This window comes from Anomalospiza imberbis, chromosome 8 (assembly GCF_031753505.1).
Source record: "Anomalospiza imberbis isolate Cuckoo-Finch-1a 21T00152 chromosome 8, ASM3175350v1, whole genome shotgun sequence".
NCBI classification, from domain to species: domain Eukaryota; kingdom Metazoa; phylum Chordata; class Aves; order Passeriformes; family Viduidae; genus Anomalospiza; species Anomalospiza imberbis.
Window position 1 is genome coordinate 27,356,075 of NC_089688.1, and position 22,852 is coordinate 27,378,926.

General features: G+C 41.4%; 1 protein-coding gene across 2 annotated transcripts; it reads right to left on the minus strand.

The window, feature by feature from the left end:
• Nucleotides 1–8,188: 8,188 nt before the first annotated feature.
• Nucleotides 8,189–22,733, minus strand: DCLRE1A (DNA cross-link repair 1A). 2 transcript variants are annotated; one of them, XM_068198085.1, is made up of 9 exons: nt 21,807–22,733; nt 18,780–20,270; nt 18,239–18,372; nt 16,971–17,089; nt 15,313–15,456; nt 14,281–14,426; nt 13,170–13,324; nt 9,594–9,735; nt 8,189–8,965 (listed from the first exon to the last, which is right to left on the minus strand). In XM_068198085.1, the coding sequence occupies exons 1-9, from the start codon at nt 22,219–22,221 to the stop codon at nt 8,799–8,801; spliced, it is 2,913 nt and encodes a 970-aa protein (XP_068054186.1). In that variant the 5' UTR covers nt 22,222–22,733; the 3' UTR covers nt 8,189–8,798. The 2 variants fall into 2 exon arrangements, with proteins under 2 accessions (XP_068054186.1, XP_068054188.1); XM_068198087.1 differs by lacking the exon at nt 21,807–22,733 and adding an exon at nt 20,761–20,918.
• Between the last annotated feature and the right edge of the window lie 119 nt (nt 22,734–22,852).

The following is a 22,852-nucleotide window of genomic DNA, read 5'->3' on the forward strand; positions in this document are numbered from 1 at the left end:
TTTGTGGCACTTCCTATGCTGCTCTCACTCATTAGTGGCTGCTAATTTTTCCCCCGTGGATTCCCAAACTTGAATCATGCTCTTTCTACTCCAGCATCTAACTACGAAGATGGCAATTGCCCAGGAGAAAAGCAAGTCCTGGAAGAGAGAGAAAGTAATGGTAAGGGAAGTCTCTGTATTGATGTGAGGTCATTGGAGTTAAGAAAAATAAAAAGTCCATTGAACAGAAAGCACAAACCAGACCACACAACCTTCACACTTCCTCCCAAGGGCAACACTCCTGAGAACTGGGCTTGGAGTCATAAAGTAATCAAGAGAGCACAAGTCCTGCAGGAGAATGAGTGCAGCCAGGAAACGTTGTCTGCCCACCCTGAAGTGAGCCAGAGACAAGCTCTGTGTAATGCTTAATTCTCTTATTAGAGCCCCTCCAGCCAGGGGATTGGAGGGATCTATATATGTAATAGGGATATCTAAATAAATACCTACATATCTAACAGGGATATCTAAATAACAACCAGACATACTTCAGTGTGGCTGGAATTTCTGCAGAGGGATGCAAAGAGGAGCAGCTGCAGCGAAGGAGAGTGATGATACCCTGCACACTGCAGAGAGAGTGGATCCGTGGTGAGCTGGGGACACCAGGTGCTTCATCTGTGTTTTGCCCCAGATTTTCTGGTGACCTCAGGAGAGCCATTCCCTCTCACACACTCAGTAAAATTCAAGGAGTGGTTTCAGACACATTTGCATCGTGCTGTCTCTTACCATGGTAGTGATCTCCAGCACCACATTCTATACTAGGAATTGCTTTAGCTCCCAGAAAATTCCTGGAAAAGCCTCCATCAGACCTGTATGTTACAGGCATGAGGGCGGGTTCATCGATGCCCTGTGCTATGGGGAGATGCTGGTTCCATGCCAAGGGAGAAGCCACCCTTGATGTCCTGCAGAAACTGGCTTACCTGAGTCCCTTCAGGGGCTCTGTCCTGAGGGAACACTGGGTGATGTTCCCACTTCCCTGCAAGGAACTGGCTCACAGCATCTGTGCTGCCCTTGGACAGCTGAACAGCAGGGACTGTGGAAGTCTTCTCAGCCACATGGATTCCTGCAGCACTCCAGGCCCTTTAGGGGACAAACTAATATTTACAAAGGTGTTTCCCTGCTGGTGCTCCCTTGGTCAGAGCAGGGGCTAGAAAGTGCATGTGCTGACTATCTGCTCTTGGGTCTCTGGAGATGACAGGGTAATCTGAGATGCTCTAAGGGCTTTTTTGGTTTGTTTCCCAGGGATGAACACTCCTTCTATGCACATGCCTTGCCATAGCCATCCACTTCCCTCCTGCAGGCTGCCCAGCAAGTCACTGCGAGGAACTTGGGGCATACCAGGCAGTTCCTAGAAATGGAAACTGGAATTTTGGATGTTCCTTTGGCCCCTTATCACCTTCTAATTTATTGCATCCCTTAAAGAATTGGAGAAGCCAGACAAGGTTGGTACAAATCTTTCATTCAGGAAAATCACTACGAGGACCCTCAGCGACCAGGAGCCCTTTGCTTGCTGCTGACAGCTCCTTGGTGGCTCCATCTTACAGCAGGACCAGCACTTTGAGGGGCACCAAGCTGCTCTGGTGGCAGCAGGACTGGACTTGCCACAGCAAGTGTCTGGCCATGTTCAGTTTTTCATCCTGGAGTGCCTGAGTTGATCTGTGCCTGAGAATTTGTTTTGTTTGTAACCCAGCAGTGGAGGATGAAATTGAAGCATTGGTGGGAGCATTAAGATCTTGGGTATCAGTGATGCTAATCTCCTTTTAAAATGTTGGGTGTTTGTGATGTTCATTGGTAGGGACATCACTGAGGTACATCCTTTTTTTATTTCCTGCCTCTGTAAGTTTTCCCAAGAAATCTGTTTCTGTTTCTGTCTGTGCCTGTAAAACACAGCATAAAGCCATGGTCTATGCCTCAAGGCTGTTGGAAGGATACAACCTCCATCAGGGATGAGGATTGCACAATTTTTTTAACCAGAAGAAGCCAATGTTTTCGAGTAGTTGCTCTCAGCAGCATCTACTAATCAGTCACATATTCTACACCAGGACACTTTTTGCCAAAATAACCTCATTTATATGCTAAATGTCCTGAAACTAAGTGCCCTACAGGAATTCTGGCCTTCTGACCTCCAATTTGCCCCTCTTCTATTTTATTCAATGTCCAAAGTCATTCTTCACAGATGTCATTTTGCTTCCAAGCAATTGCCCTTTTGCTCCAGTTTCTGAGAATAAAAGTGAATTCTGGCAGCATAACATTTCTGAGAAATCCCCAGTAGTGGAAAAGTAGCTGGGGGGAGAACAAAGAGGAAGGAAAACTCAGTCATGAGGAACAACTATGAACAGCAAGAGGGACTGCGGATAAGGGAAAAAAATATGTCAAGGATAGTAAAACAGGAGTTCTCTGCTGTAAGTACATTTTTGTTATATTTGGTGTTAAAAAAAAAAAAAGTCTCCTTAAGGTTATTTCCCGACATCAGACAAGTGGCTGTAAGTAGCACCTTCCCTCAAGGTCAGCTAAAACACTGAAATAACCCAGAGTAAATATGTGTCCAGTCTCTCTGGCACCTGGATGAAACATCCCCTGCACAGTGGTCTGATCACCCTGGGACCTCTCCGTCCATTTGTCTTTTTAAGTTCTGCCAGTGGCACACATGCTGATGAGCACAAGGCTGGGAGCAGTGCAGGCGTGTTTTGGCATTGCAGCCAGGACACAGGAGGGTGTACGTGCCTGCAGGAGGGGATGGTCACTGCTGTCATTGCTGAAGGGGACCCACACCAGTGACCCACACGTGTCAGTGGGCTGTGGCACCACGTGGTGATGTTAGCTGTCCCTTTGGCTGTGTTTGGTGTGAAAACTTGGTGAATGAGGCCCATTGGAGTTCCTGCACTGCCCGGTTCAGAGCCCTCGCAGAGCTCAGGGACTCGAGAGCTGCTGCCACCTCTTGAACTGAACCTCTCTGAAGCAGAAGTTCATGGCAGGTTCCTGCCCTGGTCCTCAGGTGGGACAAAGCCCTGACGACACTGTCAGGGAAGGGTGCCCAGCAAGGAGGTTTAGAAATGTTTAGAATGACAACATTCCCCTGAGTCACTCCAGCTGGAGTGTGGGGGGCTCTGCCGGTGGTGCTGATGTGGGCAGGAGGATGCAGACCCCCAGCTCCCCCTGACAGCAGCTCCAGAGCCATTCCTGCTTGCCTCCCACCCTGCTGTCCTCAGCCTGACTTTTCCTGAGTCATCCTTTGCCAAATGAGCCCAGGGGACATCCCTGCTGCCCCCCACCCCACTGATCTGCTAAGGCAGTTGGGTAGTTAATAACTTCCTAATGAGCTGTCACTAACTGCACCACTGTCCTGCTGCATTCACCCCCTCCCTGCCTCTCCTTTGTCAGATACAGAATACTTTGGGTTTATATGGCAGAAAATCAGGAACCTTCACACACTACTGGAAGTGTTTGCCATCTCCTGGAAGGCACGGATAGTCCCTGACAGCCCTGCCATGGCCCACTGCCCCCCAGGGCTGTCAGTCTGTGCCCCAGCCCTTCTGTGGGATGCCAACTGCCCCTGCCTGGCTGTTGGCCCCACAGATGAGCTCCAAGGAACGAGCTGGGCTGTGATCATGAAGGTGTTAGTGGAAAACCAGGCTCCTGCTGTGCTGCAGAGCTCAGTTCCTCAGATGGTCGCTGGGTTGCAGCACAAAGAACAGAATTTCAGCTTTACCTCCCTTGTTCATGCAATAGATGTGACCAAGAGCAGGGCAGAGAGCCAAGTAAATAACAAGGTCTCATAACAAGAGAAATCCAGCCTGCCTTTCTCTGATTGAAGAAATCCTGCTGAGATAAATGCTCCAATCCATCTCTTCTCTGAAACAGGAGCTAAAAGTGGGTCAGATCCTACTGCTGGCAGTGCTGTATTTGGGGAGGTCTCTGCCAGGAGCTGACAAATGACTGGAGTGATCAGAAAAAAAATCAACTTTGCTTCTCACAACTGAGTTCACTGAAATCATGGCTTCAGCAGGGAGGAAGATTGCGGTGGACAAGCAGGAGGGGTGGGAGGCCGCAGGAGGCAGCACATGTAGAACCCCACAGCCAGCCCTGGTCCTACTGAACTCTGCTCCAAACTCACCACTGTTGGCATTTGTGTCCTCGTGTCACCTTTTCCTCCAGTGCATTGCTTGTATCTTTTTCCCTGAAGTGGTGAACTTTCTTCCTCTTCCACCCCTAATAAGCAAGACAACGTACAGAAGGAAAGGTGAATAAAGTTTAACTGAAATGCCAAATGGGGAAGCTTAGAGGTTTTTGAAACTGTTTGGTTTATATAAGAACTTATTGGAAACTGGCACAAACAAGTGCCTATCTGCTCTGAGATACCAGAGCAGATGTGACAGAGTGGAAAAGCCTTTTCCCTGCCAAAGTATTTGCTGGAGATTTGATAACAAGGTGCCATTGTACAACAGTGGGTAAAGGTCCAGGGTAAAAAGGAGAACGAGAAGAGGCCTCCAGGCAGTGCAGGGCTCTGCCTTTGTGGACTGCAGCTCCTCCACCAAACCTCCTGCGTGCAGACAGCAGGTAGAGCTGGTTGGATTCAGTGGGAAGGCAGCAGTCAGCTCTCCTGTGCTGTTTTCCTTCTCTGCAAACAGTGACAGACTCTCTTATCCCTTCATTTCTGTTAGAGGCTGAAATCTCCTAGATTTCTCTGCACTGCTGGGGAGAACATTAAATTCAGCACTCCAAATGCACATTTATAATCTGTACCACGATGTGAAACTAAGTACCAGATCTTCAATTTTTAATATTGGCACTGACAAGCTTTCAGTATTTCCTGTGAATTTAATTCATGCCGGTCATAATTCCCACTAGATACTAATACTATGTGGTTTACAAACATTAATACTGAATGTTTTGCAAACACACTTGGTTTGGAATGGTGGTTATTGAATAAAATTTCAAATTGCATCATTTCATTATAAGTCCTTAACACATAAAGCAGCCTGTGACACACCCTTAAAAATAATGGCCTTATTTGTTTTGGTTCTGAAAAGAGAAGCAGCTGGTTTTCTGTAGCCAAAGGAGGATGGAAATGTTTGGGCTGCATTCTCTTGTTTTCAAAACTCACCTGCTGCTTTTTTTTTTCTCTACCAAAGAGAACTCAACAAAAATCAGTCAGACACAGAAAACACACCAAATCAATCTTTACCCTGACATCAAAATAAGTCTCCCACAATCCCCCCAAAGCATGCTCAAATTCAAAATTCATGTTCAGTCAAAATCAATCCCTAATTGTGTGAAGGGTGTATCTGAAGTCACACTTCCTTAAAAAGAAAACAAACTTAAATGGCAATTTATCCTAACAACCTTTACCAAGCTCATATGAGCAGACAGGTTTGTCAAATAAGATAAATCCTTTACCCATGTCAATGGCATCTCAGTTCCTCTCTCCACTCCAAGTTGCTATCAATTGTTATTTCACATCAAGGTTTAGAGAGATACCAGCACCTTGAACCTCCCTTTAGCTGCCCATATGCTTTTATTCTTCAGTGTTTCACACGTGCCTTCCCAGCAGCCTCCCCAGTGGTGGCCACAGGCCGTGGGTGCTTTCATTTATCACAGCCAGCCTGAAATGCAGTGCCAGAGTCAGCACAGCCAGGAGCTGCTCTCCTCATCTCCCCTCTCTCCTCCTGCTACCCTTTTCCAACAGAGTTGCTTTTAGCTCATTTATCTGCCTATTGGGGTGATAAGTAATCAGAGCAGGAGTCCTGATGGCAAATACAAAGTGATCCTTCAGAGGGGCTGGCTTTGGAAGCCGCTCTGGGCGCCGATCAAGCCAGTGCTACAGCTGCCCCTTTCATTTGCTGTGCCTCCTGCCCTGAGCCTGTCAGCACCAGACAAACAGCAAGAGCCTCTGGGATCTTCACAGGCCCATCTTGCTTCAGTGAAATCTGGTAGTGTTTGTGTCAGTACAAGCCGACTCCTCCACTCAACTGTCCAGGGGACCCTGGTCTAGTGTTTCTATAGCAGCACAGAGGTCTAAGTCCCCATCCACTGACTGTGAAAAGGTGACACCTTTGCTGTAGTCAGAACCCCCACACTCAAGCATAATAGTAAATGCTTTAATTCATCCATCTCTAATGCCAGCACTGCCCAAAGACTGAAAAAAAATCCAATTGTCCATTAGGAAAAGTAGAGCCAGACTCAAAGTCCTAATTAATGACATCTGTACAGTAACACTGGAACTTGGTTTATCCCAGGTCTGCGTTCCCCAAAGGACTTAAACTGCTGAGATCAGAAACATGCCCCTTGGAACCACCAAGACAAGGGAGTCTTGCCACACATCTTCCCACAAAATTCTTGTTAAGTTATATTCAGTTTTCCACATCTGTTTGTATGTCCTCCCACACAATCTAATCCTGTTATTAATCTCATTATAAAGAGAACAAAAATAATTTATTCCTGAGTTTGGATTCTGAAAACACATTTTTTCCATAAAAAGGAGGCCAAGTAAGCAGGTAAGATGGAGATCTCCCCTACCGTGAAGGTGGATGAAACGCTCCGGAATTCATCTACACACAAAAACCAGCTGGTGGAAGTGCAAATACAAATCAGAGAGGGAGGAATGAAAGCACCCAGTGGGCCAATGCAGGAATACCTACAGCAGAGCAGGGAACTGGAAAAAGCCTCCAGCACTAAAGTCCTTCTGCTTTGCTGACTGAAATGAGGCCCTGACCATCTGCTCCACATCAGGGCAGGATTAACTGGGTCAGTTCAGCAGATGCCAGTGCCAGTTTCTTCCAAGATACACCATTCCTGGGGTTAGTTTCAGAAATCAGTTTGCTTTTAAAAGAAAAAAGACCCAACCCCTCATTCTGGGTAAGATAGAAACTGATAGCAGGAGGTCAAGAGCCACAGAGAGCTAACAGGTGCCTCACACTCACCAGGCTGCACTGAAAGTTGAATTTTTTGGGTTCTGAGTTAGCAGTGGTACAAACTGAGGGAACTGCAAAACCAGGAACAGTATCAGCACAGTGGGAGCCCCCCGCCCCCTACTCATTCTCTGTAGGAACAGTCATTTTTGAAATGCAACTATGGAAGCGAGAAGATGTTCAAGTTGTAACTAAGATTTGACTCTGAGGTGCTCATTCCAGCCTCTCATACTCTGTGCAAAAATTAGACAGGAAAAAGACTCTGAGGGCCAAAAAAACCATGCATAATTCCTTAATGATTCAATGGTAAAAACAATTGCCTGCCAAACAGAATCCCCAAATTTGCTTTGATTTGTACAAGACATTCTTTCAGGTTTGGTACTTGCAAAAGTCATAAGAGATACTTCTTCATACACCTTCAGAAAGGAGTGGAATCCTAGGAATGAGCATTCCAATCCAAGACAGTTACTGTTCTTGTGACAGCCAGCTAGCACTACGCATGATGTAAAACAAAAACTTCAGATTCTTTTAAATGCTTAATGGAAACTGAAGCATTTAACAATGCCTTATGTCAGTGAAATACTCATTCACAATTCTTTTAGTACAAAGAATCTTTTTGCCATCAGTTCCTCAGTTATTTCTCTCACAAGACAAATAAAACAAGTGACTTCACATTACAGAGCTCGTCACTCAGAGACAAGGATCTGTTTATACTTGCATTGATCATTAAAAAAATGTTTTTACAACATAAAATAGCATTGAGGATTCCAGACAAGCCACTCTGAGGGACTGGACAATGATTCTTTACATGTGATTCCATCCTGGAACTTTGGAACAGTTTTTATTTCAGTGATTAAAATTTTAATAGTGTGCTTGCATGTACCCACATACTTCAGTACATAAATGCAGAAAAAGCAGCACTGGAACTGGTAGGAATCAGGACAAAAAATGCAAAGTGAAATTTACCTTTCTGCTGCCAGTGCTAGTATTTGCCTTTCTTGTTTTTCCAGAATTCAGGTGACAAACCTGTATGTAAACAACCCTGCAAACCCCAATGGAGATTACATGGTGAGGAACCACTTCTGTGCTTTGAACACGCGATGAGAACTGGCACTACAAAGGACACAAGAGCATCTTTATACCAGCAACATACACAGCACATTCACCAAAGATAGCGCAGACAGGTTGTTCAGGTTAGCAACTCTGGCACTGAACGGAAATGCATTTTGCTCAGAAAGAACACATAGGCATAAGATACATTCTTTATTTTAAAAAAGACCACTAAAAAATTGAGCAAAAAGTCTTGAGCAGAATGTACAAGTGTCTTTTGTAAACAATTGTCTAAAGTACCTATGCTGCAGGAGCCCAAGTCAATACTGTCTAACAAGGTCAGTTTTTTTTAACAAGATTTAAATCACAATAGTCTGTTCTGCCTCATGAAATGAGCTTCTCTGAAGCCTGAGTTGACAGCATGTGACATAAGCTTAGTATTGCCTCATTTATTACAATAACTTATTTTCAGAAATTATCCTGGAGACTGTTTAATCCCCAGCATTATACATCTGAGCATCTCCACAACCTGAGGAAAATTAAGAAGAGGGGAAAAGGAGTAAGATGAAAATAACCTAAAATATGAACTTGCAAAAATGGTATGTTATGGGAAAAAAAAAATAGTAGATACACAAGAAAGCAAGGTGCCTTTTTTTTCCTTTTCCCAAATTTATCTTTCTTCAAAGAATGGCAGTTTAGTCCTCCCTAAAGAAAGCTTCATGGAAAAGGGAGATAAATAAAACCCACAGGAACTCAATTCCCATTCCAGCCTACTTCCTTTGAAACATTCATACTTCCTTGTATTTATTTATGCCTATTGCCCTCAGTCATCCAGTCTCTAAAATGCATTTCCATCAAGCTTCTGTCTCTCCAGTCACCAACGTTGACAGTGGGGATGATTTTCTGTGGCTTCAACCACTGAACAAAACGCTTCATTTCCAGGTAACTGCTGTGTTCACTGTAAGGAATCCCTGAAATGAAAACAAATCACAGCCATCTGTCAGCCTACTGAGCTTCCTCCAAGCATCCCAGCTAAGAAATACTTTATATTAAAGGGTTTTTTCAATTCCTCTTTGGGATCTAATGTTTATAGCAAAGGTAAAACACCTCCCCCCCTCCAATTTTCCCTTCTAGGAAAATTACCTTGCACTAAGTCACCAAGTCATTCATCAGTGCAAGCTAAGCAACATCAGTGACCTGGTTAAAGGAATGTTAAGGGTTTTAGCTCCACCCACCAATAAAAACTGAGGAGAAGACACTCTCTCAGAAACAAGCAAGACACAGAATGAAATCTTGGCTCTGGAACTACACTGCCACCAGCAGCAGTCAGGCCAAGACTCCACCCTTGAAGTCTCTACCTGTATCAGGTGAAAGTCTTTATTTGCATGGCAAGGACAGGTACAAAATGTATGTAAAAATCTGCATTTTTGGTGTTTTCAATTACTCATTTCACAGATCTCTCTTGAAGAGATCTGTTCAGTTTCTCAATGAGTTACCAGAAAAAGCAGCAGACACAAAAATCAGCAGGAGTTTCCAGAATAAAAATAGGAAAAGCATCTACACAAAGCCAAATGCACTGAATCTTTGCCACTCTTATACCATATATAGTGATTTTTCCTCTTGTCTGAGGCTTGATATCCTCCAGAGAAAGGCATGAATCAGAGTAGGTCCACCCTGTAGGTTTGAAAGCCAGAACTTGATCAAAATTCTCAGAAAACTTATTCAAGTGATCTTGCAAGCCCTGTGGAAAAAAAAAAAATAGCATATACTTAATCCAATTAAATAGCTAATTAGACTAAAAATTGGCCATTTCATGATGGAGAGGATTCAGATTACATTTTATTTTCATGTGCTGGTATTTTTTTTTATTTTAATGATCATCTGCCTTGCAATTCTTAATGACAAATATTGACACTTGCAAAACAACTTGTCCCTTAGGATCTCAGTTTCTTCATCTGAATTAGGCACATATGAATAGCTATGCATTACAGGTTAGAACACCTAAGGAATAATCACACCTTCTTATAAATCTTGCTCCACAAGTCATTCATTTCCTCCTCTAAACTAGAGGTCAGCAGCTGAGTGGAGATAGAAGATGGTGAAATGCTGCTTTAGTGCAAAATCATCTGGTTAATTTGCAGTGCCACAGAGGTTCTGACACCTGCTTATGCCCAGAAATAACCAGATTTAATTAACCTACCCCAAAAAACTTACAGCAAGCTATTGCAAGAGCTAAGTATTGCTCTGAACACCAAACCATGTTTTACCACCTCTCCAAAACCAGAAGAAAACCACCTCTCATGTTCTCACTCTAAAAATTACCTTGAAAACGTTTCCAAGTATGTACAATCATATGCCTGCATAAAGCAAAGTCAGTATTGCTTCAAGTTAAAAACAGAAAATCAATTTCATATGTCCTGTATAAAATCTTACAGGCAAATTCCTAATCTGAACGTCCTACAAGGTTACAGAAGTCAAAACCAAACTTTGTATTAGCAGCAGGAGAGAGAAGAATACAAAATAAAGGCTTTTTAAAAAGATTTATTCATATAAAATAAAAAGGAGGGTAGAGGGGGATAGATGGGCTGTGATAGAAAATTATCTAACCTGTCAGACACTTGGCAACTATAAAACAGGGCAGCGGAAAGCTGCCACGTTTATAAACACCTTCAGTACAATGTCCAGTAGCAACATACAGAATCCACCAAACCAGGTACATAAAACAATTTTTAAAAACCCTACCACAGAAGACATTTAATTCAGCAACAGGAATTATGGCTCACTGCTGTGACTTTGAAAACACTGTGAATGTTCAGTCCTCACTTGATTAAAGGTATAACTGTAGCAGTCTAATTCTCCTTCACACTTCATTTTGGGAGTATTAACATAGATTAAGGTAATTATGCACATATTTTCTCCCCTTGCTCTAATGAAATCTATATATAGTACTTCAAATGCAATGATTATTATTTTAACAATGCTAATCCATTTTTGAATTTTGTTATAAATCAAGTGTGCAACATTCACATTAAGGATGCAATTTCAAGCTTATAAAAAAACTATTTGTGCATTTCAATCACAAGCACTTCTGAAAGTTTCACCTCAATGCCAGGACAAGGCCTTGCTGAGTTAAACAACATGAAAGAGTCACAGACCCAGAGAACTCAGTTCCCTGGAAATTTTCCACCCCATAGTCAAGTTAGGCAAAAACCTCAATTTCTGAGGTACAGAAAAATTGTTTGTTGCAAAAGAACCATGCATGTATTTTGGAAAAGATGGCCTCTTTCCCCAAAACAAATGACTACAGTGTTTGCTCATAACAAGTCCATTTTAAATACACATTCCAAATTCTTTGTTTATTGCTTTAGCCAACACTGTTCTAAACCTTCACCCTTTTGAACAGAAAATGTATTTCACTGCTACACCAACCTCCTTCAATCACCATGACAGCCTGATATTCAGAGTGACACTAAAGTCAGCAGTGCACACAAACATTCCATAAGTTAGGAAACGACTCAAACATGATTAAGTATTTAATTTACCACCAGCCCTAACACTACTTAAACTCATCTGGCTTATTCAAGAACAGCCATTTGTCAGTACATACAGCAAGCTCTGCATTTTACTGGGGTAAAACCAAATACTGCAGTGAAGTACTACATCTCTGGGTGTTTTTGGGTTTGTTTTTTTTTTTTATATTTTCTTAATATATCTCAAATCCAAAAGTAAGATAAATGATCATATGAACTCATCTTCAAGCATTTAAAATTCTCCACATTTTACTGACAGTACATTCCACCCAGGCACTCCTCTAGCTGCAGCCTCATTGGCAGCTTGGCACTCTGGAAGTGTCCCCAGCATGCCCAGCTTACACAACATCACTAATGATGGCACTCGACTCTGCCCCTGAGGGCACAGCCCCAGCACAGAGGGCCCTGCTGTCTGACCAGCACTCTGACCCACTAGATCACTGTGCCTTTCATCTTTCCTGGCCCTTTCAGGGTCCAGGCATGGCTTTTGTCACACTGGAGATTTGTCTAGAGCCTGCTGATCTCAGAGCTGAGATCACAGCTGCCTGACACAACTGCCTCCCTCGGGGAAGTAAAGCTGCCCTTGAGGGTTCCTTCACCCCCTGAAAGTCCAGCTGTGTGAGTATCCATCCATGCTGGGACAGGTGACTCAGCAACCCAGAAATCTGCCGAAGAAACTAAAATAAATTCCTGTTTAAGACAGCACAACACACTAAAAATAAATCCATACGTATTTCCATTACTCATTTTCTGCTCCACCACAGAAAACATCATGGAACAAAGTTAAAGCATTAAGATACTAAGCTCCATCTCCTGCAGCTCCATCCAAACCATATAGCCTTTTTTACTCCTTTTTAGGTCAACTCTGACCTTGACTAGTCCTGCAGCTAAATACCATCTTGGTCTGAAGGATTTGCTTGAGATGGCACAGCAGGCCTGAAGCAAAACAGGAAAATGAATCCAAGCCTGTAAGGCATAAACAGCCACTGGTCTTATTCTTTCTTCCAGGTTACTTTAATCTAGAGCCTGCTGCTTTACCTTACTGTCCCTTCAGTATTTTGTCTATTTAGAATAACCTTTCCAAACTAAGAAATTCCCAGAAAAAATGCTCAACAACAACTCAGCGTCTCAAATCTCAACCAAATGTGCATTTGAAATCAACTTAGATGAAATCATGTTTTAAAATTAATTGGTTACCTGCTTTTGTGACAAATATTAGATGACTGGTAGTTGGCCATGTTCATGGGCTGCCTCAAAACAGAGGCTCACAGGCAGAAAATCCTTTTAGACTTTTCCTACACTGGACCAGGTAAAACACAGGCTGAACACAGGAACTCCATGTCACAATATATTAATTGCTAAGAGGACAGATCAGGCAGTCATTACATAAATCTACTTCAAAAAGGCCTGCAAAGAGCAGGTCTTTGAACAAGCCTCACCTTATCTTGTACAAGTACCACATCATGTTTGGAGAAGTTATTAATGTTTAATTGCATTTCATTTTCAATGTATTGCTACATGTCAAAGCCCCACTAAATAAATATGATCTGACAAGAGGTTAAAAAGAACCAAACACAGCACTGGTTGGGAGGAGCCAAGAGAATTTTACTAGCACATTCATCAACAGCCCATTTTCTGAACTTACCTTAAAATTAATTTGCATCATGGGAAGAACATGAAGCAAAGTACCCTTCCAGTCCACACTGATGAGGGAATTGACAGCTGCTGACTCCAAGCACTGCAGGGTTTTGTACTTGTCACGGGACATACTTGCCTTTGAGCCCAGAACTTCAGCAATTGCTTTAGGATTCATTAGGAAGAAATCAGATAAAGAAAATTGTAAGAGTTCTTTTTTTGGCTTGTGTTGGACATAGTCCTGATTATTGTATGAGATAATTTTTACTATTAGAAAAGAAATCCATATTCAAAAGGATATAGTGTTTTGTATTCTAACATTAAGAAGAGAATCCTGTAATGGGTGTTAAAAACCTTTTCCCCTAAATTTTAGCAGCAGAATTTTTTATGACAATTGGAAAAAGAAGGAAGAGTATCTTGATAAATTCTAAGTCACATTTCTTTGGTAGAACGTTATGGAGGTGAACTGGTATCTATTCCAAAGATGCCAGAAATGTGCAGTTTTTTGAATATGTGACAAACAGCCCACATTGAAGAGTGACTAAATTTCAGTGAGAGTACGTCTTGTACTGATGATTTTAAATATGCACAAGTAGTGCACATCTGCCTGCTCTGAAGCAGACATTTGGGCAATCATGTTGGTTCCTGGTGCTGTAACCGAGTGAAGCATAGCACACAAGATCTTCATTTAGTTAGAAAAGATATACAAGATAAACTGAAAGGAAAAACTCAAAATAGAAGTCTAAGAACAATGTCCCATTGCTGTTTCTTGAAATCATTAACAACAGAAATGTCACAAAGACCTAATTTATTTCAATTGCCCTTAGCAATTTTCTCACCACAATCAAAGAGGTTCATACAGTTAGTATATGAACTGGCCACATGTATATGCAGTGTTGGGGAAAGGTTGTAAACATGGTAAAACACTATTTCTTTCTAGAAGTTAAAACTTATTGATTAGAAAACTTTAAAAATAGCAGGAGGATTATTAAATACGTTTAATTTACACAATATCTGAACATTCAGACTAAACACCCTTTCATATCTTCAAGAAAGCCATCTTGTTGCACTAAATTAGCTATTAAATTAGTTATTGGATCCACTATATTTCTTTTACATACCTAAGAAAACTTTTTCTTTTCCAATGGAGTAAGTGCCACAGACAACCAGAGTCCGTGGGTTTAAAGTCACTGTCTCAAAGGCAAGGTTGACAGCAAACTGGATAACCTCTTGTTGTGCAGGAAAAGTGTACTCAGGGCTACAGTATCTGGAGCATGGAAACAAAATATATCACTTTGTTACAAAAGATAAAAGACATCTGAAATTACCAGGAAGGCCCTCAAAACTCCATGCACACAGGAAGTAGAAAAGACATAACTCTTCTATATAATTGCAGTCTCTTAGAAACACTGAGATGCCCAGATGAAATTGTTGCAACAAAAATCACACTGAGCATATCAGTGTTTTCTCTACAACTATTCACTCTCTGGAACTGAATTCTACATTTTCTTCTTCATAAATACCAAATGCTCTTGCAAGCTAGATATTTGTATCACGTCCTGATTATATGCTTTTATCTTTTTCTGTCATACACAAACCATAATATAAGTCCTTACTCATTCACAGAAACATGGAACAGAAATGAAAGTCTGCAGCTGGGCATTAGTCATCATTCACACAAAACCAATTTTTTATAAATGAATCAGAGAAAGGTCTAATGAAAATCCCCAAAACTGATCCAGCCTTTTGGCATTCTTTCACCTTTGAATTCCTTCACACTTCTTTTTATAATAGAGTTGAATCCATTGGAAACTAGTGTTCCATAAACCTCTTGTTTTAAAGCTGAACACCTAATGTAGGAGTTTTGACACCCTGAATTTAATACCACTTATAAATATGGTGATCTGAGCAAATACTTCAGCATCATTTCCACCACCCACTTTCATTCTCTAATGTACCAGCATAATCAATGAACAAGCTACACATGCTTGTACTTTTAATAAATCTCTGCTTTTATTCAACAATAAATAGAGCTAAGAAGTGTTATCACAGCAATGTCATTTACACTTACATGTATGTGGTTCATATAAAGCCTTACTAACTGAAAAGACAAAGAATAAATTAAAAAAAAAATCAATTTCCAGACAACTTACGTGGTATCAAGGTACAGGGTGTGGATTTGCTGGCCCATCAGAGCAGGGTAGCGCTCCATGGAAGGGTCTGCTCTGAAGTCCCCTGTGTGCAGAATAACAGCCCCACTTGGCAGGTAGAAAAGGATCATTGCTGCACCTGGACAACTGAAACAAACAAAAAAACCCACATACAAATGATGTCAACTCTCTATACTGATAAACTACTTTAAGAGACAGATCGCCCTTCAGTAGTAGAAACACATGCAGAATAGCATTTTAGATCATAGCTACTATGCAGATTATTTTAGCTAGAAATTCCTGATTTCTAAAGGAATTCTGCAGCTAATCCTATGGCCACACACAAGCTTGAGTTCTCACCTGAGATGGAAAGAAGAAACAAAAAACCCACAGCAACAGTAAAGCAATCAAACATTTAGTGCCTTTTTGGGATGCCCCACCTTCTAGGCACAGCACAGATCCTGCCTCAGCTGCAATCATTCTATTATTTGATTCAAAGGGGAAACAGCACACCAAAGAGAAGCAGCATTCTTGCTCAAGAGAAACAGAACTGTATTGCTGCAGATTCATCTTCCTTCCTGCAGGACTTACTTGAGCATTTTCTTTTAAATTCTATTTGCAGATTTTAAATGTTGTTCTAGATCAAGAAGTCCCTGGTTATAAATATAACTCCCTTACTGGTGACAATGAATCCATTGTGCCTTCTGCAGTTGCTTGCCAAAGCTTTCTTAAGGGCAAGCCTGGAAAACCTGAGTGGGACTGTTTTAGACATCAGTCACCTGCAAAGGGTAAATGAAATCTCAAAAAAAAAAAAAAAAAAAAGAAAAATTGGCATGAAACGAAGTTAAAAGGACAGAATTGGTGAACTCTTCAAGAAGCTGAACTTTGTAGCTAAGGTTTGTACAGCTTGTAATTGGAGCAGAGAATCAGAGGGACAAACAGGAAAAATGAGAAGTATACAAGTTATATAAGCAACAAGGCTTCCTTCATTCCTAGAGGGGGTTCTCTGAGGACTTACTGGAGTTTTATCTCCCCAAGTATAAACAAATCCTACACCAAGCAATGTTCAAACCAGCTGTGACACAGTCCTGGATTTCAATATATGTACTGCAGGGAAGGGAGTCTTCCTCTAGCCCATGGCCAAAAGAAGTAGCAGGAGGCAGAGCAAAAAGAGCACAGGACTGGAAGTCAGGTGCTACTGAACTTTAAATCCAACATTAACACATAGTGCCAGTCTAACAGACAAAATCTCACCCTTTATCACCAAATTCAGTAGAAATCTTGTCCAGATTTCAATAGCCTTTTCTTCAAAATCCAATTATCAAAATGTTAGCTAGGTTATGTCTCTCATAGAATCCAAAGTACCACATTTTTCTTTAGCTCAAGACTTCGCTATCATCAGTTCAAGCTATAGAAACCTAATGTATCTGATAATCAAATCTACTAGGTTCCCAACTAGACACCAAAATTAGGAAGTGTTCAGACCACTAGAAAAACATTCAACCTCTCAAACAAAAATTATGGAGCTACATGTGGTTAACACAATGTACACAAAAAAAAGTTTAATTTTAAAAAACCATTTCATTTTTGTAGATAACTCACCCATTTCAAAAGCTAACTACATGTAAGAAATTTTCCACAGGAAATGCAGTGATACCTACTGATTGGCATCGAGCAACAGCACCTTGATCCCATTGACCACACACTGCGTGTCCATGGGCAGCACGTGGACATACTGCTCCTGGACTCGGAGCTTGCTCTTCACCAGATTGCCAGTTACCTGCAACACAGACAGGATTTAAAAGAGAACAAAGTCTAAAAGAAGCACTGCTTGTTTTAGAAACAAAACCTCTCAAAGCCAGACTGGCTGACAGAGAAACTGTAAAGCCCTGGGCATAAGCAAGCCTCTCAGCAGCATTGCAATTCGCAAAAAGCAACCTGAGAAAAGCTGTCTGCAGATAGCAAACTTTTAAAAGCCTGTCAACAGGCTATGGATTGGAATCAGAGAGGGAGCAAACAAGGGGTAAGAAGATCTCTTGCAGACTATCAAGTCAAGAGGAAGAGGCAGGTAAAAGCTTCATTGAACAAGTAAAGAACTTTACAAGTAACAGGCCCCTGGACCTTATCATGGAGGACTGCAGTCACTGCAATTTCAAGGGCAAGACAGGACACAAGCATTCCAGGAAACTTCCAGAATGAACCATAAATAGTTTTTTTTGATGCAAGCTCTGGATGTGTTGATTAGGCAAGGTGCCCTACCATGTTACAAGTAAAGAAGAGCTGGTTGGACATACAACAGCTAATGGCAGTCATGGCCATTCAGCAGCCCAAAGTACAGGACACAAAGCATTAGTCTAAAATAATTCCACTTGCTTAATGTGGAAAAGAGATGGCTTATGCAGAATCTATTTCAGACTTTGATCACTGAAATAGTTCAGAGAAAATGGAGCCAGATTCTTCATTATGCGCACACACACACACAAAAAGCTACAATGTCAAGTTGCAAAACCAGAAATTTCAAATGTATTATTAGGGAAAAAAAAACAAACAAACAAACAAAAAAAAAAAACCAGAAAAGGTAAGCACTGCAACAGGTTGCAAGGAGACATAGTAAAATCTGGCCAATGTTCAAAATTTGACTGACAAAAACACTCCCCACAGTCTGATCTAACTTTGAAGGTAGACCCACACTGTGCAGGAGATTGCTCTATGTGACATCTACAGATCCTTTTTAAACCTGATTTTTTTTCATGGTATCAGTCAAATCAAGGTAAGGATTTCTCACAAACAAAATGCACTTTCCCCTGTACATATCCACTGGCCCAATAAAGGACCCTAACCATTGATCTTCTATTTACTTCTATCAGTACAAAAGTGAGTACAGCTGCATATGGATATAATGGTATCTAGTAATCTTGAAAAGCCTTACCTTATTACAGTAGATTGGAAACCTGAAGTTTTTTGTTAGTCCACTGTAGTGGTCAGAGTGAAAATGAGTAAGGAAATAAGCTGTGCAGCCTTCAATTTCTCCATACTGGAAGGCATCAACTGTAAAACCAGTTCCTACAGCAAAGAGGGAAGAGAATCCAGCCAGTAAACATGCATAGTTCAGAACCAATTTCTAATCAGATGTTGCTTTTGGTTTGTTTTTTTCTTCCTTCCCATTTAAAAGGTAATAGTTACTCTGCATACAATTGAAGGAGCCATTTAAAGATTAACATGTTTTGTGTATCGGTCAACAGTTGCAAAAAGATATTTTCACTTACTGAAATAAAAACTTCACAAATTGCTCACAAACACACTTTCAAAGGCCTCCCAAATATGTTGTTCAGCTGCTCTCTTATAGACATGGCAACTGGTTAAGAAAGCAGTTATCAATAATAAAAATACTGAAGTCTAAAATTAGGACAAAAACACAACACTCCAGCCAAAATAAATTAACCTCTATGAAAAACCAAGTGACCTCTCACCTGGTATTTTCTTGTAGAAGGGGCAGTGTTTTTTTCTTGGTTCTTCACCTGTAGTAGGTAATTCTTTAAATTTTTTTCTCCACCTTCGTTGGCCACCAGAACGTACATCTGCAATGGCTTCATTTTTACTTGAACTTTCTGTAACTGCTTCCACATCTTCCACAGACCCCTCAGCCTTCCTTTTTTGCTGTCTAGGCCTCTTTCCATTAGGAGATACTGAAGCTGGTATCTGCTTTTTCTCATTCAAACATGCCTCTCCTTTGTGTTCCTCCTTTGCTTTGGGTTTTAACCCAAAGAAAACACCAATGTCCATTTGTTTAAGTTCTTTGGCAGGACTGGATTTAGTGTTCATAGTTGCTAATGAAAGAGATGGCACTGATTTAGAAGAGATGGGGCTGGGAAAGCACACAGCAGCTGTATTAAGATTTCCTTTTTTCTCCACTGCTGTCTGCAAATTTGCCTGGCAAACTATTTTTCCAATTGCACTGGCAGTCATTTTGTCTGTACGAGTTAAAATGTTACTTGGCTCCCTCAAAACATTACTTTTCTGTGTCAGAAGAGAGCCAGCATCTTCTCTGTCTAGCAGTGATGACGTCCCAGTAAAACTCACGTGGGCAGAATCCAGAGCACAAGCACCAGCATCTTCTGACTCTGTGGTTCCTGCTTTGGCAGCAGAGGAAATCAATTCTGGCTGTTCAGCCTCCTTGTAACTACAAGCAAAAGAGGACCCACTGGCTACCACCCCTTGCTGAGGATCTAGATGGTTCAGTGTATTTTCTTCCTCACAGGGGTTTTTTTTAGTTATGAAATTTTCCATTTTTGCATGCTCATACTGAGGCTTCCTCTGTAGGATAAGTGCATCAAATGTTTTAAACACCACAGAATTGGAGCCTTCTTCTGAGTTCTGCACTTTGAAAAATTTATTCTGTGATACTTTTACTTTCTTCTCCTCTTCCTCTTCACTTTCCTCAAATGTACTTAGTGGTGAGTAAGAAATTTCACAGTCATTGAAGTCCACTCCTGACTGCAGCAGACTTGGCTGACTTGTATCTTTCTCCATATACAGATGTTTTCCTGTTTCACTTTCCTGAGAGGATGCAAAATCAAAAAACTCAAATTTACAATGATTATCTGCCCTCTGTGGAAGCTGAAGTGTCTGTTGAGGTTTTTCAACACCTGCAAAAAAGGAAGTACTTCCACTAATTATATTTAGAGACTTCATCTGTGGTGAATTCCGTACCATTGATGCACAGTCATCATTTGGGGCGTGCTTTATTTCAGTAGAGGGTTTCTTATTCCCTGGGGTTTCCTCTGCATAACTTGGGAAACAGCTGGGCTTTGTAGCAGTAGAACATGTCATCTTCATCTCCACAGTGGTTCCCAAAGGGTTTACAAGATACTCCCCTGCCCTGTTTGCTGCAAGCAGAAAATGGCTGTAACGCTTGTAGTGAGATGGAATGGTGGAGGTGCACTGTAAACCATCAGGGCACTCTGTGGAAAGAGTCAAACAAAGGAGCAATGTTAACACCCTTGCAAGTATAATTGGAACACTTAAAATAAAAATTTAGGAGCTTTTTCTTGTAAATACAGCTGCTGGAGGACAGAAGGCACAAGTAAAAAGTAATTTTCAAGCTACCAAGACCTCTTGCTCTCAGCTGAGCAATGAGAAGCTTCCACCTTAAAAACACACAGTTGCTGCTCATACAGTACCATGCCTGAATTATACAGCCCATTAACAAGAATACTTGACCCTGTTTCAATGCTGTGCCCCTGTAATCACACGGCTTCTGGTTTAGAACTGTCTCACATTCAAGCAACAAGCTCAGAGAAGTAGCACCAGAAAGGGCCAGTACACTTCAAATATAAGCAACAAACAAATACACCAAACCTCAATTCTGGATTAACCTGAAATTCCATTTTAAATTGTCTGATATTACACAGAAAGAAAAAAAAAAAAGGAGAAAAAAAGTTGTGCATTTACCTATAAGAAGAAAACATTCAGCACTGAGATGCTAGGGGAAAAAAAAACCCATACCACTTTCCTAGGCCTTTCCCAGTAATAAATTACTAGCCTAACTTTTCAGGCTTTTAAAGTGAATGCATAAACCCACCAGAAGGATTTTTCACCTGTTAATTAAGGGAGTAAGACAGAAATTAGGTGTTAAAACACCTGCCTTAAATTAAAAGCACTGCCAAAATCAGCATGTAAGGACTTACATGTCATTGTTCTGTAGAAGAAACTCAAGAAAGTTATCAAAATATAAAAAGGAGAATGGTTGCATTACCTAAAACAGCGTTTACTCACATTTCCTGACTGTATGCTTTCTGTTTTACAAAAGTTATGAGGTGTATTAAGCACATAAATTGGATGCCTGAATCTGTTTAGCTATGGTATTTCCCCATTAAACTAGAATTTGGAATGTGTCAGTTTTATTCCTCTTGTACAGAGCTCAAAAGAAAATGGTTGTCTTATGATACAGAAATGTTAGTCTATTTCTATTTAAAATTTCTAAACCATAGTGGGCCACAAGTTAACATTTCAAGTAAATTAGCATTATTTCAGCTGCCAAATGTCCACAGACAACTGAACAAATCACATATCAACATGAATACAATATAATAAATTCTATACCAGGAGATAGAGGCTTCATGTCAAAAGTAGCACCCTTGTGCATGAAGGTTTTTTTCTGACACTGTCATTGTAACAAGCTTCATTATTTTAAATATGCATCTTCAGTTTGTTCAATGAAATACTAAAACTTGATAAACAGCCATGAAACTTTCTCAGAGGTTTGAGATTAGATTTTGAAATGAGATTTTCATGTCAGATTTCCACGTTTTTCACAAACAAGCAAAAATTTTGTATAAAAATAGGACTGATCAATAACAACATAATAAAACATGATAAAAATCATACCAACTACCATTTCAGATTTTGAGCTGAATAAAAAAGATGATGTTTACAGCTACAGTTCATGAGAAGTTTATAAGTTTTCTCTGAAGGCTTTCTTCTTAGTCTATTCCTACCTTTTTCAATGGGTCCTGGAGTTTCCAAACATTCATAGACGTGCCACTGAGGTGTCTGGACCAACAGCAAAGAGAAGGGCATCTGGCAGCTGGGACAGAATCCATCGTGAACGGGCTTTGCATTTTGTGAGCTCTGTTCTGCCAGGCTGCCCACACTTCCCTGGGAGGGCTCACTACTGTCTTCTTTACATTGATCCACATCCTGACCTGGCCGTGAGCTCTGCTTGGTTTTCTGAGGTGTACCAGTTTTTCCTGTGAATTTCTTTTTCCTATTTCTCTTTCTTTTTGGCCTGCCTTTGCCAACACTTACTTCTTGCACAGGAGTAGAGATGCTCTGTGAATGACTCTGATGCTTTCGCTTCCTAATGGATTTGTACTCCCAAATGTCCTCTTCCAATGAAGCATCTTCAGACATGTCAACATATGAAATATTCCCCTTTCTTTTAAGCAACAGTCCACAAACCTGCCTTTCCTCCTGCTAATATATTTTCTCTCCCCTCCACTCTTCACTATTCGAGGAAAAGCTCCAGAAGCCCATGTTAAAAAAGCAACGCTGGGCCACAAACCAAGCAGCAGTCCCCGATGGGACAGGAGCATGGTCGATCCTATCCCAAAAATAATTCAGCGTGCGTGTCTTTGTAGATTTGCGATTTCTCCTGTTACACAGGGCCCGAGTCTGCAAAGCCTTCCAGGGTGAGCCATTTCCTTCAGCTTCCCCCCGGCATCGTAAGCTCCACCCGGCCTCAGCGGGGGCAGCAAGATTTTAAAAATTCCTGCCCGAGCAGAAAAAAATTTAAAACAAAACGAGGGAGAATTCAGCTACGGGATCATCGTCGGGATGTCCCGGGATGCTCCTCCGGAGTGTCCCCTCGGAGTGCCCAGTGATGCTCCTCCAGAGGGTCCCGGTGCTGCTCCACGGTGTGCCCCAGCACCTCCGAGTGTCCGGGATGCCCTCTGGGAAGTCCCGGTGCCCCGGAGTGTCCGGGATGCCCGCAGGGATGTCTCAGCGTCCCGGGATGTTCCCTGGGATGTCCCGGCTCCTGCCG